General features: G+C 37.0%; 1 protein-coding gene across 1 annotated transcript in view; it reads left to right on the top strand.

The window, feature by feature from the left end:
- Positions 1-16,796, top strand: part of NUCB2 (nucleobindin 2) — a 28,264-nt gene extending 11,468 nt beyond the window's left edge. Inside the window, exons 4-13 of the mRNA XM_065635295.1 lie at positions 759-885; positions 3,519-3,622; positions 4,931-5,116; positions 5,732-5,822; positions 7,347-7,405; positions 8,837-8,929; positions 9,946-10,035; positions 10,578-10,748; positions 11,073-11,154; positions 12,996-16,796. Of these exons, the coding sequence (XP_065491367.1) occupies positions 759-885; positions 3,519-3,622; positions 4,931-5,116; positions 5,732-5,822; positions 7,347-7,405; positions 8,837-8,929; positions 9,946-10,035; positions 10,578-10,748; positions 11,073-11,154; positions 12,996-13,108 (1,116 nt within the window). The 3' untranslated portion in view covers positions 13,109-16,796. The remainder of the gene's footprint in view (positions 1-758; positions 886-3,518; positions 3,623-4,930; positions 5,117-5,731; positions 5,823-7,346; positions 7,406-8,836; positions 8,930-9,945; positions 10,036-10,577; positions 10,749-11,072; positions 11,155-12,995) is intronic.
- The last annotated feature ends 222 nt before the right edge of the window (positions 16,797-17,018 follow it).

Below are 17,018 nucleotides of genomic sequence, written 5' to 3'. Positions count from 1 at the left end.
TTCCCCACTGTCCTTTCTTTTATGCCAATCCACATAGCACTCTCTCCAAAACCTCACCACACTCTTGTCTTTTCTACTTTAGTTCCTGGCTCTAGGTGGTGGCTGTTCTGCATTCCCCTTTATGAGCTAGAAATTCAGCAAGGGACAGGTAGGAAACAGTCTAAAGTGATGACAGACTTAAAGAGGAGATCCTGCCTTTGCATTTCCTTTAATATCTCATGTTGCCGTTGGCAGCTTTTGGCTTCTTTTTCTTCTATGCTGCACCTAGTGTAACCCTTGAATGTTACTATCCATTTCCAGATCCTGATAAGTATTCTTGCAATACACATTGGTGGCTGTTGCTCTGCTTGTACCTCTTCTCAAGTCTTACAGCCATCATCAAGTGGACGAAGAACACAGCACTTTGTGTGTATCTCACAGTTCTTTTTAACTAATTCAAGAACATTTAATCAAGAAATTTGTCACTTCTTAAACATATTTAGCTATTGCTGCTTCAAGGCCAAGCTTTTTCTCTTTAGAGGAGCAAAATGCTTAGATACTATATTTTCAGAAAGCTTTTAGGATTCATCTATGTTTCAATAACCATAGGCTTAAAAAAATTAGAATCTACTCCTTGAAAAAATGTTGGTATTCTTATAGTGTGGGCTACAGTATTGCCAAAGACTGCCACTAGTCTGCTGTCTTGCAGCACGTGTCTAATGGGAATCCTAAAGGCTACTTTCTTCTGGTTTTTATACATAACTTTTGTTTTTTGACAGAGTGGAAAACTAAGCAGGGAGCTTGATTTAGTGAGCCATCACGTGAGAACACGGCTGGATGAACTAAAAAGACAAGAAGTAGCAAGATTAAGAATGTTAATTAAAGCTAAAATGGATTCTGTTCAAGGTAAGAATACAAAATTTAACTTGGTGAGTTAACAGATGGGATTGTGTTGGAGTGGTGCCCAAAGTCCCTCCATTGTGCATTCTTTGTTGTCAACAATATTGACCATAAGCTGGAAGTGAGCGCCCTTCCTGAGCTGGCCTGGGGCCAGTAAAGACCCATCTTTATAGGAAACTGGGAAGAAAAGTCTGTATTTTATAAATAAACTTAACTTGATTCTGGCAGTGGATTTTTCAGATACTTTTAATCCTTTTTCAGCCTATTTTTATTTTTGTAGATTTATGTTTTTATAGATTAGTCACTGAGATCTTGTAATATAGTAGTACAATATGACATAGCTTTCCATGTCTTTACAGAGTAGAAAACTAATTTTTTTTTTTGCAGTCAGTTAAGACAAAAGTTTTCTTTTTTCTCTTTTTAAGCCTCCTTTCCACCAATTAGAGTTATTGTAGAGATTTATAACAAACATCAAAGATTTCAGTTTAGAAGAGTATTTTTCTTATTTTTGGCACAATTTTAAGCTCCTGAGTAAAGAATAACATTTGGAGTCAAAAGAACTCTCCGTAGCATTTTCTTAATTGCTAATGAGATCCTACAAACTCAGGCAATTTCTTTTAATGAATAAAGTATACAGGTTTCTAATGATTCTGGTTGCTGTATGTTTGTGTGGGAAATGCTGTCCCTTTTTATTTCTTACTACTGAAGAATTTTTAAAGTTCACATTTAGAACTAATTCTGTAAATTTCTTATTAGTAGTTTCTTTTTGGGGAGAATTAGTTGCTCATAAACAAAAATCCAAATGATGGACTGCATGATCTTGTTTCTGAATTGCTGTTCTTTGCAAAAAGCTCTAAGACAAAGGTCTTAATTTGCCTACGCAGATTATTTTATTATTAGAAGCCTTTGCAAGTTATGGGGAGGGATCCTACTAAAAAAGCATTCTTTAGAAAAATAGCTCCCCTCAACAGATCATATGTGTTACAGTATAAGTGTGAGATCTTACATTTGAGAAATAACAAGAACAGATTATTCCTGTTCAAAATATTCAGATGACTACTAAGATGTGAAAACCTCAGGAGAGAGAAAATATTTGGTAAGGTTTATAATCAGCCCGGCCAGTGAGTATTTCACATCACATACAACAACTGTGGCCAGATTATCTATAAAATACAGCTGCATAATGTACACCTAGGCAACATCTTGGAACACGTGCAAAAGAGCATTCTATAGTAATAGCAGGCAGAGCTGTTTGCTCTGCTTTTATTTGTTCTGTTAATTTTTTCCCTAGAACACCACTTAACATCTTAGTCTTCTCTCTGATCTGAAAAAATAAAAAGCACAAAGCCCCCCTGTTTTCTTTCCTCTCAAATGGATCAGGTTTGAAAAAACACACTGGAGACTATATTCTGTATATATTCAGTCCTGATCCAGATGTGTTTTTAAGCATTTTCACCAAGATCCAACTCGACTGATCAGTATAGGACAGAAGAATGTTAGGGATTTGGTCTCAGATAATACAGTAATGTGGGAAGTAAATACTGTTAAATAGAATGACTCTTTTCCCATAAATATAAGAAATGGAAGAAAATGGGTTTGGGGGTTGTTTTTTGCTTTTTTTTTAAAGCCTTAAAGCGACTTCTAAAAATCTTTCAAAAACAGGCTTAGCCGCACATATTTCATCAGAAATTATGATCTCACCAGGGAGGAATGATGCTTGAAATCTGCACCAGCCAGCATTTGCTGTTTTGTGTTAATGCGAACACAGCATTGAGTGTAAGACAGTTTGCCAAAGAATGACATGTTCAAAATTGTGTTTTCCAGGTTTTTTTAAACAAATGAAATCTTCTTTGCTAAGCAATCTAGTAAAAGCTTGTCGAAATTGTTATATGTAACATATCAAAGTGTATGCTGCTTAAGATAGCATTATTATCTAGCATTAGCAGTCAGAAACCATGGTAACAGCTAGAAAAGCCTGTTGTAGAAATGTGTTTTGTTGTTAGTGCATTGTGTGTTGATGTCGTTGGGTATTTTTCCTGTCATAAGGAAGAGAGAAATGTTTTCAGCTTTTAGACACAGAACCTGACTTTCCACTGTCTTGTACTTGTGTTTTGAACAAATGGAATTTGAATATCTACTTATCTGATTTGATATAATTTTACACCATATTGTACATACATCTTTGGGCAGACATAAGTCATTTGCAAAATGTACAGGGCAACAGAAGAGTCAGACTTCTCCTAGTTCAGTGAAAAGGTGCAGGTTGTTAGCTTTGATACTGCAACTATCTCATTTATATAAAGGAGAATAAAATGTTTTTCTTATTTTGTGAAGCTCAAATTGTTTGTAGTTTTCCTTGCTGAAACATACGCCTTCATTCATGAACGTTCAATTATTGTGTGCAGTGCTACACTGACACATCATAGTGCAAATTGCTATCAGGTTCATCGATCTACTTCAGGAAAAGCAATTTTAGAAGTGTTGCTATAGTTTCTTCCAACAGTGAAAAAATTATCCAGTCCTCAGGGAGCCTCAGGTACTTACAAGGCACAAGCTCCCATATGAAAGTTTTAAACTTCCTGGTCTTGCGTGATTTCGAAGTTATTTTAATGTTTTACATTTGTACCTTGTTCTTTCAGACACTGGCTTAGACCATCAGGCTCTCCTTAAACAGTTTGAGCACCTGAACCATCAGAATCCTGACACGTTCGAACCTAAAGACTTAGATATGTTGATCAAAGCAGTGAGTGCTACTATGGGGTTTTTTGGTATTAATTATTATGCTTTTTTTCTCTGGTAAAGGCAAATCCTTTAATATATACCACTTTTAAAATATAAATGATATGCAGTTTTCAGAGAAAAGTCACTTGTCTCCATTGCACACTTGAAAACTGTTGCCATTGTGCTTTATGCTGAAGAGCCCATCAGTTTTGGAGTGACATCTTAACAGGACTTCCATTCATGTGCCAGTACAAACAACTTTAGGAATAAAATACGCCTTTCTGAGAGCCTTTAAATTAAATATAATCTTGATAGGAGTACATTTTTCCCAAGTATATTTTCTGATTTCTATTTTAAATTATTTAGGTGTCTCACAAATAATCATTCCTAAACTAGCCGTTTGAATTTTGGGATCTATTATACATACATCAAGCTGCAAAACCACAGCAGAGTAGCATTTAAGATATCTGTATTAGAAATTGCAAATGCTGGGCATGGCATTCAAATCTATTTAGCAGATTCAGTATCAATCAAAGGTGTGGGGAGTTTTTTCAGTGCATGTTGATTAAGGAGATGCAGTTAAGTGAAGCACAGCACAGCTGTTTTCAACTGCTGGAAAAAATATGCTACCCAAGGGAAAAAAAGAGTTTAATCTCAGATATGCTTTAGAGAGCACTGCATGTCTGACATGAGAATTTGACAGATTTTATGTTTTCAAAATAAATTGAAGGATAAGGCATATTTTAAGCTTTCTTTTATTTTTGTGGATTTTTTTTTTTACCCTTGGAAAATTTTGTCAGAAATTCTCTCCTCACACCCTTTCTCTCCATATGTTGTTTGGTTGCTTGCTTTTTTAAAATTTAATCTGTATTATGCTACTGCAAACTAACTCCCATTATTAAGGAAGGCACTTTTAAATAAAACTGTAGGATAAGCTACAAACATTTTTATTCTGAAATAATCAAGGAGTTAATGGTACTATTTGAAGCTGCACTTCGTTACTGTGGGACTTGCTTAACTTTGAGTTAATTTATTATTAATTGATGAGAAAGGATACCTTGGTGCCTTCTTACAGTACTGTGTGGTTGCAAAAGCTGTCTAGCAGTTGAGTCCTTGCAGATTAATTTGTGTGAAAATAACCGAGGAGAGATGTTTCTGCATCACTGTCACGTAAAAGGAAACCCCAGACTAGTCTATCTCATGTTTGAAAGGAGAATGGCAATATGGCCAACCTTACCCACAGGTCTGAGCAATACAGTGTTTTTAATGTCATATGTCTGAACATAATCATGTGTCATAATCCTCTGTTTACATATATTTATATTTCTAGGCCACAAGTGACTTGGAAAACTATGATAAGACTCGCCATGAGGAGTTTAAGAAATATGAGATGATGAAAGAACATGAGAGGAGAGAGTATTTAAAAACACTGGATGAAGAAAAGAGGCAGCGAGAAGAATCCAAATTTGAGGAGATGAAGAAAAAACATGGAGATCATCCTAAAGTTCACCATCCCGTAAGTCCATAATCTGTTCTAACATGATTGGGTGGAAACTTTCCAGGGAGAAAAAGCTAATAAAGAGAAGGGTGTATCTTGTTTGTTCTCAGCATTTGCCTCTTCTCATTGACATGGGAGCAGGGTGTGGGAACAATGCTGAGAGCATTACAAAACCCACTATATATACCCTTGTTTTTTCTGTACAAGTATGCTATTTGCTGGCAGAATTATTTTTTACAAAGAAGCTGAAAGTTGTAAGGAAGAAACTAGAATGGTATTAAAAACTGTAGGGATGCCTTCATGGGATGCCTGGCCTGCAAGAAACTGCATCACAGTACCATTTGCTCTAGAAAAGCCAAATTTAACTCCCTTCAGCTGTTGTTTCTGGATGGGTATGTGTGGCCATGACTGATTATTATAGGTGTTCCTTTCCACAGAATACGCATTTCCTTGACACTCCCTCTTTCCCTGGGCCTTTCTGTCTTACAAAAGTATTAGACCTGACCAAAAGGGAATTAAAGAAAATTCCACTGATTCCATTTGCAACATGACTTATCAGAAAACAAACCCTTTCAGAGAAACTGTAATAATTAATCATATTTTCAATAGTTTTTCTTTGTAACCAATCCATAGGGAAGCAAAGATCAACTGAAAGAGGTGTGGGAAGAAGCAGACGGACTAGATCCTAATGAATTTGACCCCAAAACATTTTTCAAATTACACGGTAAGAGGTTTAGTTTAATTTCATGAACAAGTGAAGTGACTTTCTGTTACCTTCTGCTAAGGGCAAGTTTGTCTTATGCTAGGATGAAGTCATATACCTCATGCAATTTGGATGAATCTGAAGACTGTAGAGGATAAAAATGTTATTGCTTGTAAGTTTACTGCAAAGTTTTAAATGAGGTTTAAAAGTTAAAAACAGAGTTTTGTTTAACTACTCGTAAAATCATGCAGCCAATGACCAGTAGTAATTCCTCGGGCAAATATGGATACTTAAAGGGCTGTCCATGTCTATAACTTTACTTAAATACAGCATGCTAGGAATAAATCCTCAGAGGTGTGTGTGAGAAAACGTGCTTTCTCATCAGCTCTGCAGGTAAGTGCCAGACACCCCTTATCTTTGGAACGATGACAGAAGTGCAAAGCCTCTTCAGAAGTTGCAAGATTCCCTTTATAAAACAAAACCCAAAATGACTCCCCATCCTGCCTCTATATTTCTGAGCAGTGTGCAGCTAGAAACAATAAAACAGTAGCAGACAAGAGGATGCATCTCAATAGGCATTTTGCTTTAGATATGATTATATAAATGTGTAACCTTATATTCTGACATTGTTAACTGTTTAATAATGAAGTACCCTTAAGCAGATCTTGCCTGGCACTGGCCTGTGAATGGTTGAACAGTACGTAGAATTTGACTAATCCTAAAGATTGTAATTTAACTGAACCTTTATCTTGGTTTATAAAATATATAAATATGCATTATAGCTATTAAACCTTATTTATTCTTTCTAGAGAGATCTTGAAAGATCATTTTCTGAAAACTTTTGGTAGCTTTTTTGTGCAAATCTTACCAAAAGAGAAGCAGCTGAAATAACCTTTTGCCTTACAGCTTAGTATATAAAAAACTTTGAAGCAATTAAACAAAAAGATTGCGTAATAACACTCACTTGAAGTAGACATTCTCTTTCAATTTCAGAGGTAGTATAACAATATTCAGAGTAGAACGTAGGATAAAAGATGGTTTGTTAGTTATCTAGTATTCTCTTTGCATTTGTTGTTAGAAGTCATTTTACAGTGACCTCAAGTGCTGCATATTTATATAGATTTTCACAATTCTTTAGTTTTTTTGAAGAGTTGTACTGTTGGTTAACAAAGTTTTTCTACAGATTTTTTTTGCTCCTGAATCTGTTTACAAATGTAGTTGCTAAATTGGGACAACTTGTTTTGAGCAACATTTCTTAGCAATTGCACGCTGTGCGATCCTGTTAGCCTATTTCAGTTTGCTAATCTAAGAAGCAGAGAGATTGCTCCAGACTTGTCCAACCAACCAGCCAAAAATGGCAATACAGTTCAGCCAATGCTTGATGAAAACCTAAACAGAAAAATTGACCTTTGTAACTAGCATCTTGTTAAATGAAGTTTTTAATCTACATAGATGTGTATGCTGATTCTTACTTAACTCATAGAGAACTATTACATGTATTACTTTCTGTACATACTCAACTTGTATTTTCAACACTTTTTGTAGATGTCAATAATGATGGTTTCCTGGATGAGCAAGAATTAGAAGCCCTATTTACTAAAGAGGTAAAAAAAAAAGTTCAGATACTTAACTTGTTTCAGTAAATGGTTACAGGAATGTCTGTATTTTTTCCAAGTATATTTGGGGGTTTTGAACTGCAAATTTGAATATTCATGCCAAGTTTTATGTATCCTTAATGTTTCTACGAAAGTATAAAAACATATCAGCAGGGAAAATAAAGTAGTTGAAGCATAGGACTCAGACACCAGAGATCTACTGCTCATCTGTTTCTCTACCACAGGCTTGTTTGAGATTTTATTAATCTGCAGGATAGCTATACTTGTATAACTTGCGATGCAGAGAGCTGCAGTCCGGCTCTGGCTACATGCAGCCTGGTAGAGGTTCAGCAGCTGGGTAGCTGTGCTCATTCAGGGTTCATCAGCAAGTTACAAGCCTTGTGGAGAGAAAAAGGGTCCTGCCTGTGCTAACTGGCTCAAAGCCAGCACATTGTGGAAGTTGCTACAGAAATTTCACATATTTTGTGTCTAGCTAATTTGGAGCTCATGTACATCTGATAAAGTAGACAGGCTCTTAGGTTCTTTGAGCCTTGGTTTATTGTCTGTGAAAACACAAATATTAGTACTTCTTTGCCTCCCAGGGGGGTAATGATAGCAATGTACTGAAATTCTATATTGAAGGGAATTGCAGAATGAATAAGTAAATGAAAGGCCTTGGCCTTCATTTTCCCATTCAAGATCCAGTACTGTGGCTGTCAATACCTAATCTTAGAATTTTTTCTAGATTTCATGAGTCGGGTAGGAAATGTGCTGTACAGTGTATATAGAAGCTTATAAATTTAAACTACTGTAAATTTTTGAAGAAATTAGATTTGCAAATACAGATTTCTAACAATACTTTGCCATAATGCTCTCTAATACAATGAAGATATGTGGCAGTTTAAAAACAAATAGTCAAGGCCTTAAAATTACTTATAGCTAAGCAAGTGAAGCCTAATGACTAAGAAAGCTAAGTAGAAGCAAATAAGCATGGACTCATCAGAAAGACAATGTGCAAGAAGAGAAGTGGATCATTAAGCAGTCAGTTTGTCTTGTGATAACCTGAGTGCCTACAGGTCAGCTGCATGCTCTGGTAAAAAAGCTGCTCTCTCCTGTTCCAGAAACTGCATGGAAGCTCTGCCTGCTTTGAATTAAATGTAGGATCAGACTGTGGATGCCGAGGTCTATTTTACTGTAGTGTTCACAGCACTGAATTACAAACAACCACATGAATTAGCTGAAAATTTAATTCTTAGCAAAGAAAGGCTCACTTGTTGCTTAAATACTATGCTGAAAGAGAATTACACACACACTCATTCTGTTGGAAAAATGCTGAACTCATGTTTTGAGCAACATCTTGCGCTACAATTCCAAATATGCTCTGTCATTTGAATGAGTAGCCATTTCTCCAAACTAACATTTGCTGATTTTGAATTTCAGCTAGAAAAAGTGTATGATCCCAAAAATGAAGAGGATGACATGGTTGAAATGGAAGAAGAAAGGCTAAGAATGAGAGAACATGTAATGAACGAGGTGGGACTGATGTTCAGTAGAGCTGCTGATTTCCTTCTGTGTTCAAGATATACAGTCCTCCTAACGTGAGGTTGTCCAAGTACAGCAGAAAGAGACGACCTGTCACACTGAATGCTGTTTGTGCTGGGATTCACATAAAGTTACAGTTCTCAAGCCCTTTCCCCATGTTCTGATGTAAATGCCTGCTGACTAGTTTTTATTTAAGAAATTCCAGAGAAGGAATTATGCTGTAACCTCCATATTTTGCAGATACTGACATTCAATAGAAATTCCCCATGAATTTTGTGTCAAACAGGGAAGACTCTAAATGTGCTTTCGCACTTGGCAAATGGGTAAGACTGGGGTGTGAGGAGTAGAGCAATGCCCTATTTCATGTAGCTCACCTTTGTCCCTTCAGAAGAGGTTCAGAGCTCAAGGTGTCGCCTATGACAGTGAATACCTTTACTAGTTCAGCTCAGGAGACAGGGAAGGGAAGAGGATGTTTTGAACCACCATGTTTTTCATTTGTATCTTTTCTGTATTCAACTATATTCCCCAAGCTTGAGGAATGGAGCAAGCCTGGTCTTCTATTAGTCATAAAGGGAAGCATTTCCTCCCTTCTCCTTAAAGGATTCTGACACAATTCAGTTGGGGTTTTTCTGACGTTTTAAAACCTCCCCATCCAACAGTGGATATTACTCTGACTCACAGTTACAAAATTATTACCAGAAAGCTACAAAACATTTTTCTCAAAACAGTGATGCATGCCACTATTATAGTTGGGGCTGTGACCACAAATAATGTTTCCAATGAAGCCAATGGATTTTTAAGTAAAATGTGAGGATTCAGTTTTATTTCCATTTTTGTTAAGCTATATAAGCTTGTGAGATAAGTTTTCAGAAGATGTTGCAGACACTCTCTTGAAAATGGGACAGTTTAAAAATGTTTATTTTTGAAGATATTTGCATAATGAAATTAAACATTAGCTCCACCAAACCCCATCCTTTAGATTGAGTTTAAGTTTTTGCTTCAAATAGGTCGACATCAACAAGGACCGGCTTGTGACTTTGGAAGAGTTCCTGCGAGCTACAGAGAAAAAAGAATTTTTGGAGCCAGATAGCTGGGAGGTAATGAGAATGTATTCCAAGTGCAACATACTGTACTGTTACCATCATTGTAACCAGGAAACCAAATGGCATGTATCTGACCTTTGCTTTTTTTCAGTTCTCTTTCGGTATGTATGTGGTTAAGCTCCTTAGCTAAATGTAATGTACAAACTGCAGCAGATAATGTAATGCAGATGTATTGTCCACACACAAACAGAAAAGGTCTCGCGCCACCCTGTGGATTCTAGAAGAGCTTTCCCCACGTGCTTTTCAAACAGAAAATGGACATTTTGTTTATGAATCACTTTGAAGGGGAGATAGCAGCTCAGCTGGAAGCAAGAGGAATTTTTTCTCCTACCTCTAAATCCTTAGTAGAATTTTGCTGAGAAAATAGCTGAGAAACGGCTATTTTGCTGTTTCTTACAGTGAGTGTACTAATTCTTTACAGTGTCGCATCTGGATATTTTGATGAAAATTCTGAGGGTTGTTTAGTGAACTACTAGTAATTTCATTGTATATGCATTCCTGCCTAAGTATTTACGTTTGTGTGTATTTTCTTGCAGACACTAGATCAACAGCAGCTCTTCACCGAGGACGAGCTGAAGGAATTTGAGAGTCATATTTCTCAGCAAGAAGATGAACTTAGAAAGAAGGCAGAAGACCTTGAGAAGCAGAAGGAAGAGCTACAGAGGCAGCATGACCAGCTTCAGGCTCAGAAACAAGAGCTTCAGCAGGTACACTTACGAGAACAGAATTCTTTTTTTTTTCCTTTTCTGTATCCTTAAATGTGTGACAGCTCATGACAATCCCCAGATCTGGAGCATTCCTTACCCTGAGTTCTCCTCTGAGTCCCAGATGAATTCTAAACTAATGATACCACATCAAAACATAATCTAGCATTCACAATTATAGCAAACAATGCAAGTATTTCAACTCGGTAGTAGACCCATTAACACCGACTTTACATAATGGCTGCAAAATTTCTTTTAAGTGTATTCACATCAGAGAAGTTTGACAGATTTATGTTTTTCAACTGCGGTTATTTTATTTTTCACCAGGTCGTAAAACAGATGGAACAAAAGAAACTACAGCAAGGAAATCCTCCTGCAGGACCAGCTGGAGAACTGAAATTCCAACCCCGTATGTATCTTTCTGTGTAAATAAACAGAATAAGATCTCCAATGTAAAAGTCATTAAAACTGTATTTTCTGTTGGAACTGTTAATAGAATGTGGTTTTAATAATCTCTGTAGAGGTTCACTAAACTGTCTTGAAGAGGGAAGTATGGAGCTCTTCTAAAGTATTCCTGAAATCTCAGTCTTTCTAAGCCCATAGTAAAAAAAACCCAGACTTTCCAAGTCAAGGCATCAAATGGGCAGAGAAGGAGGAGATTGTGTTGTACTTATTAGTCTAAAACTATTGAAATCTAGGATATTTGGGATTTCTGAGTAGCCAGAGAAGAGAGACATAGAAATGACCAGGACTGTCTGGTGTCTGATGGCTGCATTACCAGTCTCAGACTGCAGAACGAATCAAAGCATGTAAATGCTTTCAACAGGTGTATCCTCTGTGGCAAATTTACCAGAAGTTGCGCACAACACGACATGGCAAGTTAGTTTTAGACAGTATGAATGAACAATTGCTTCAACACCCTCAGAAGAATGTTGTAATAACTCACTGCATTTGCTTATTGGTGGCAACAAAATGGTCAAGTGTATATTAGCAGTTCCTATCCATAACAGATTGTCCATATTTCTTTTGTGCTTTAAAGGGGCTCCATTCTCCCATGCATCCTAAACTAGTTTTTTCTACCCCTCTACAAAGGCTGAAATCAATATGGCTTTACTGGCCTCCATGTTCATGTGCTAACATTATCAGTAGAGCTCTAGAACTTCTTGACATTCATCTCAAACATAAGACTTCAAACTATGTCCAGGCAGCATTTTGAATACTGGAAGCTCTTAACTGCTCCTGCAGGGCCAACAGTGGGCTTTCAAACCATAAATGCTTTATTCGGTGATTACAGCTTACTTTGTTGAGTATCCTGAAATTCTATCCCAAAGCTACTCAGTTCTGTGAGGAGAAGTAATGAAATTTCAGTACCAATTTAATTTTGTCTTTCATTTGCTTCAGAACTGCCTGTGCGTAATTTCATTTTATGATCCCTAGTTCTGAGAGCCTCACTCCCCCTCACCTTCAGTAAAAACATCATGTGAATTAGTAGATGCCCTGGGAGTTGGACAAATGATACATCTTTTGATACTGGCAATATTATAGCACATTCTGTTCTGAACTTGTATATTGTTTTATGTAAAAACTTTTTGCAGTCATTTAATCAAGCGTCATAAGAACTCATTATATTACCCAGAACTAGTCACTACTCATTCACTGCGTTAAGGAGATCCAAGTAGACAGTATTTCTAATCTGTAGGCTGCTAGAGGTACTAAGGGTGATTTAAGGAAAAAGAAAAAAAAAAAATCACAAAAATGCAGCTGCAAGTTCTGAAATCTACAGCAAACTATGAAAACGAGTATTATTCAAAGGTAGGCAAAGGGAGAGTGTTGTATTTTTGACACAGTGAGGAGTAAAATACAGGAGCAAGTTGTTGTGTTGTGGTTTGTTTTTTTTTTCCCAAGCTTTCCATATTGGGATTAAAGGTTTTATAAACCTAATATATTCCAGAAAGAAAAATCTCCAAAGAACCAGTGTTTTATGGAAGTAAAAATATTTCACAGGAAACAGAAACAACTAGTAATCTAAGAGGATATTATAACTTTATAGAAATCTGTGGAAGACAGATTGGGTAATCTCAATCCAATTTCATTGGTAGTCACAAATAAAATTCTTGATTCCACTTACAAGGCAAAACCTAGAACTTTGTGTTTGATTGTGCCTGCACTAGAAACTTTCCTTTAGAGGCTTTTCACATTTGTGGCAAATTTAATTGAGAAGTTACAAATAGTTTTATTCTTGTTTTACAGCCGGTGAACACAAAGTTGGAGATGCACCAAAACACCCTGTGGGAGGTGATCAGCCTTTACCACCAGGACACGTCCAAGAACCAGCTGCTAGAACTGATCAAGTTCACCCTTAACCACTTGTGCCTCAACTTTATAGCATCTTTATTATTGGGGGGAGGGAAGGGTGGGCAGTGGGTGGGCAGGAAATCAGAGCGAAACATGAACTCTTCACTTTTTCCTCAGATTGTAAAATCATTGGGAATGTTAGAGATGAAGTATCAAACCACATTTGAATAATAAATTAAACTAATTTTCTCTCCAATGCATCAGTGAGCAACACAGCAAGGTAATCATTTAGAGGTTATAGTGGAGGAGGGAATTGAAGAAAACTAGTAAGACTAAAGGATTTTGTGGGCAGGGGACTGAGCTGTGGAACTCTTCTCTTACAAAAAAGGGAGGAGATGTCTGCCATTCTGTGCTTAGGCACAAATTGGAATCTTCTCAGAGAGGAAACAGGGAACTGGCCTAAATGTCAAGTTAGGTCTAGTTTTATGTAGAAACACTTTCCAGACATGCTGAGAAGCAAAATATGGGGAAACGAAGACCATAGATAAAGGCCTACCATTTCCAGCACTTCCAAACCTATTCTTCTTTGAGACCAAATAAAAAAATAATCAAACTTCTAATCCTTAATCACAGAAAATTTGCACTTTCTAAAATCTAAACATAGCAAAGAATTATGTGGAACAGTGAATATTTTTCATGTTTACAGAAGCCTAAGAATTTCACTGTAAGCCTTCAAAAAATATTGTATTTCTAGTGTATTGATCTGAACCGTCCTCCTTCTTGAGATTGTGTGTAGCAGTTGAATACTCAGCTGGCTCTTGGGACAGTACTTTTGTCCCTGCTTCTTTCATCAGGTGCCAGCTGATCTCAAAATTTTGCATGTTATTAAGTAAGCTTTTTATGTTGATGGAAATATTGTGCAAAACAGAACAAGACTCTTTGTCTTTTTCTGTACAGATTATCCTACCTCCTATGATAATACCAGATTTTTCAAAATGCGCCATGTGCTTCAGAAGGCTCTTCTCAGACATGAATCTTTGACTTGTTAAGTGTCTTACTATGAACTCTTCTTAGTCTTTCAGCAGTTGGTGTAAGTTTGTGAAGGGTCCTAAAACAGGGGCGCTACTTGATTGTATTATTTCGGTATTGAACCAGGGTAGGTGTCTAATGTTGTAAGCCAAGATTTTACAAGAATAAGTTCATTTTCCTGTGGGCTTTGCTATAACGTTGAAAAGTTGTGTGATTGTCCTTGCTTGTCATTCATTTCAGACTGAAAATATCCTAATCTGTAAACCCTGCTTGAGTTTTTTTTAAACATGGATTGTTCTGACTGTATAATGCTGGCTTTAAACTGATACACACACACCTTGGCAAGTATCCTTTGCATTTCCTTCCTGTTCTCTGGCTAACTGCTAACAGTGTCATTAGAAGAAATCGTATCAGTTTTGAGCAAAGAAGTGGAGGCAATCCTCAGTTATAAAAAGATGTTCCTTTCAGAATAAGATTTGAAAATTTTAGGCAACTCAAATAAGACAGAAGGCAATAACCAATGTTTTGTATTGACATTTGGGAAGCTTCTCTGAAGAACTGCGATAGAAGCTAGGCATGTTCCTTCCATGTTTAAGACTTCTTTAAGCAGGACTGAGCACATTCTTGTTCTCCACACAATATCATAGAATTCACTGCCAGAACAGATTAGGTTTCCTTATCTGTTTCATTTTGTTCGTTGTCACGTCACATTTCCTTCATTTATACTACTCAAACAACTGGACTTTTACCTCTTTTTTTTCTGTTCTCTGCACAACTGGTTAACATTTTAATTTTGTTTCCAAAATCAATGTCCCCACAGTTTGTCATTTCCATGCTTCTAACATCAGTTTGATTATGTCTTTGTCAGGAGACTCTGTTTGCCAAGAGTTCCAGACATAGTTCCAGTTACATCCAGACTAACAGAGTTTCTCACTGCGCAGCCCTGGCTTCGGGCTTGCAGCCTGATCAACGGGTAACAGAGCAAGGAGGGAAACAAAGGGGGAGTTATGCAAATATTGTGGAAAAGGTGGGGGAAATTTTCTGTGTGTGTTCTCCCCATCCCACATGAAAGTTTACAGAGGACAAACGATACAGCCACAGATGTTTGTAGAGAATCAAGGACTGAAACCTTTGGTGTAAAGGCATTTCTACCATACAAATCATTCCTTCAGGCTACATCTGCCTCCTAACAAATGTCATATTTAATGGCATGCTTTGTAATGTAATGCTCAAGCTTTGGTTTCAGTACAACCTCTTACATTTTGATTGTAAGATCCTGACTCTCCCTGCTGTCAGAGATGGGTATTATATCCCTCTTATCCCATTTACCTGGAAACACCCAGAGTTTTGTGAAGAACTGTTGTAACCTGGGCACTGAACTCAGCTTCTGCACACCACCCTGCAGTGAGTGTCAGTGGGGAGTCCGAGAAAGCCACTTGTGAGAAATCAGAGTTATCCCTTGTTGTGAGTTAGCATTAGCAAAAGTTTCTCATTTTGCATTTCAACCAGCCACTGGGGTGCATTCAGTAAAAAATGGTGTACACCTTCAATTACTATATGATAGCTAAATGTTGTTCTTGTCAGTGTTAATTTAATTAGTAGGCTTGCAGTTCAGCAATATTCTACAGACTTTCTGTTCATGTTTTAGAAGTGGAAACAGGCAGTTTTTTAAGCCTTAGTATTGGTGGTTTGGTTTATCTTTAACAGTAATCAAGGCTCAGTCAAACTGACAGTTATTTGCCCTAAATTATATGGAAGTCAGAACCTCAGTCCTCAATAATGCTTGTTACTGAGCTCCTACTGAGCACATCTTAAGTTTGTTGCCTAAATGTTTTTGCGATGAAAGACCAAATTCCAACTTCATGCTCATCCACCCAGTTCAAAAGTCTCATGTGCATGGGTACCTTTATCACATGTCCACAAAGACAGCAAGGACTTGGTGGATGTTCTTCCAAAAGATGATCTGTCAGGTCTGGTCTGTTGACAGGCAATGTTCACCCAATACTGTCCATCTCATCCTCCTCGAAGGGTATTGTTCTTCAGGCCGAGGCTAAAAGAGTTCTCCATCTGAGTGTAATAAAGTCACTGAGCTATTTTTGTGGATCAATTCTCAAGTGTGGTTTAAGTAAGAGCTATCTCACTGTGAGGAACATCTGCCTTAGAGGTTATGCAATGTGCTGAAGTCACACTTACATATGAAATGTTTCACAGATTTGTTGCTTTTCAATGTGTTTTGTTGTTTTCAGTGCTGATGTCTTCTTTTAATTGGGTTCTTTCTTCCATAAAAGCAACTAAAAGTATTAGCCACTAAAAGCATGTTTCTACCATTGTACTGATTTCTCAGGAGCTTTTTAAAGTTCAAAAAAAAAAACAACCCAAACAAACTAAGTGTACAGCTAAGTGAGGAAGTAGAAAGCTATAATCACAGATAAATAAGGTACTGGAATATCATGGGCTCCAGTGCTTTCACCTGTACTCTGCTTTTCATTTAGGAGGTGATTACAAGAAAACAATGTAATTTCATACAGACACCAGTTCCAAGACAAAGATGCAGAGATTTGGTTTTGTACTTGGCTGGGATTTTGGTAGGAGGATGAAGGAGTAAGATTTGGGCAATGTTGTACAAATTCATATCCTCCAGTGCAATATATGTAGGAAAAAAAAAAAGCCCCGCTCTGTACTTTGTATAGATTAGTTTTTAACTGGATTAAACTGAAACTCAGCACAGTGACAGACGTCTAGTGTTTTATTTTAAGCGGGTGGGAAAGAGGTGGGTTTAGATCTTGTCTATATGCACAACTTGGTATTTCTGTTTAGAGGCCCTGTTTGCCTTCCATTTTTGCTTACTCGAAAGATATGAAAAGGAATTCATAAAAATATGTAAGTATCTTGTGTTCTTCCCCAGTACCAGCTGCGATAGCTATTCACTAATCAGGCACTCAAATGCTT

Source organism: Caloenas nicobarica, chromosome 5, assembly GCF_036013445.1.
Source record: "Caloenas nicobarica isolate bCalNic1 chromosome 5, bCalNic1.hap1, whole genome shotgun sequence".
NCBI lineage: Eukaryota > Metazoa > Chordata > Aves > Columbiformes > Columbidae > Caloenas > Caloenas nicobarica.
This window is presented reverse-complemented; position numbering and strand designations above follow the sequence as displayed.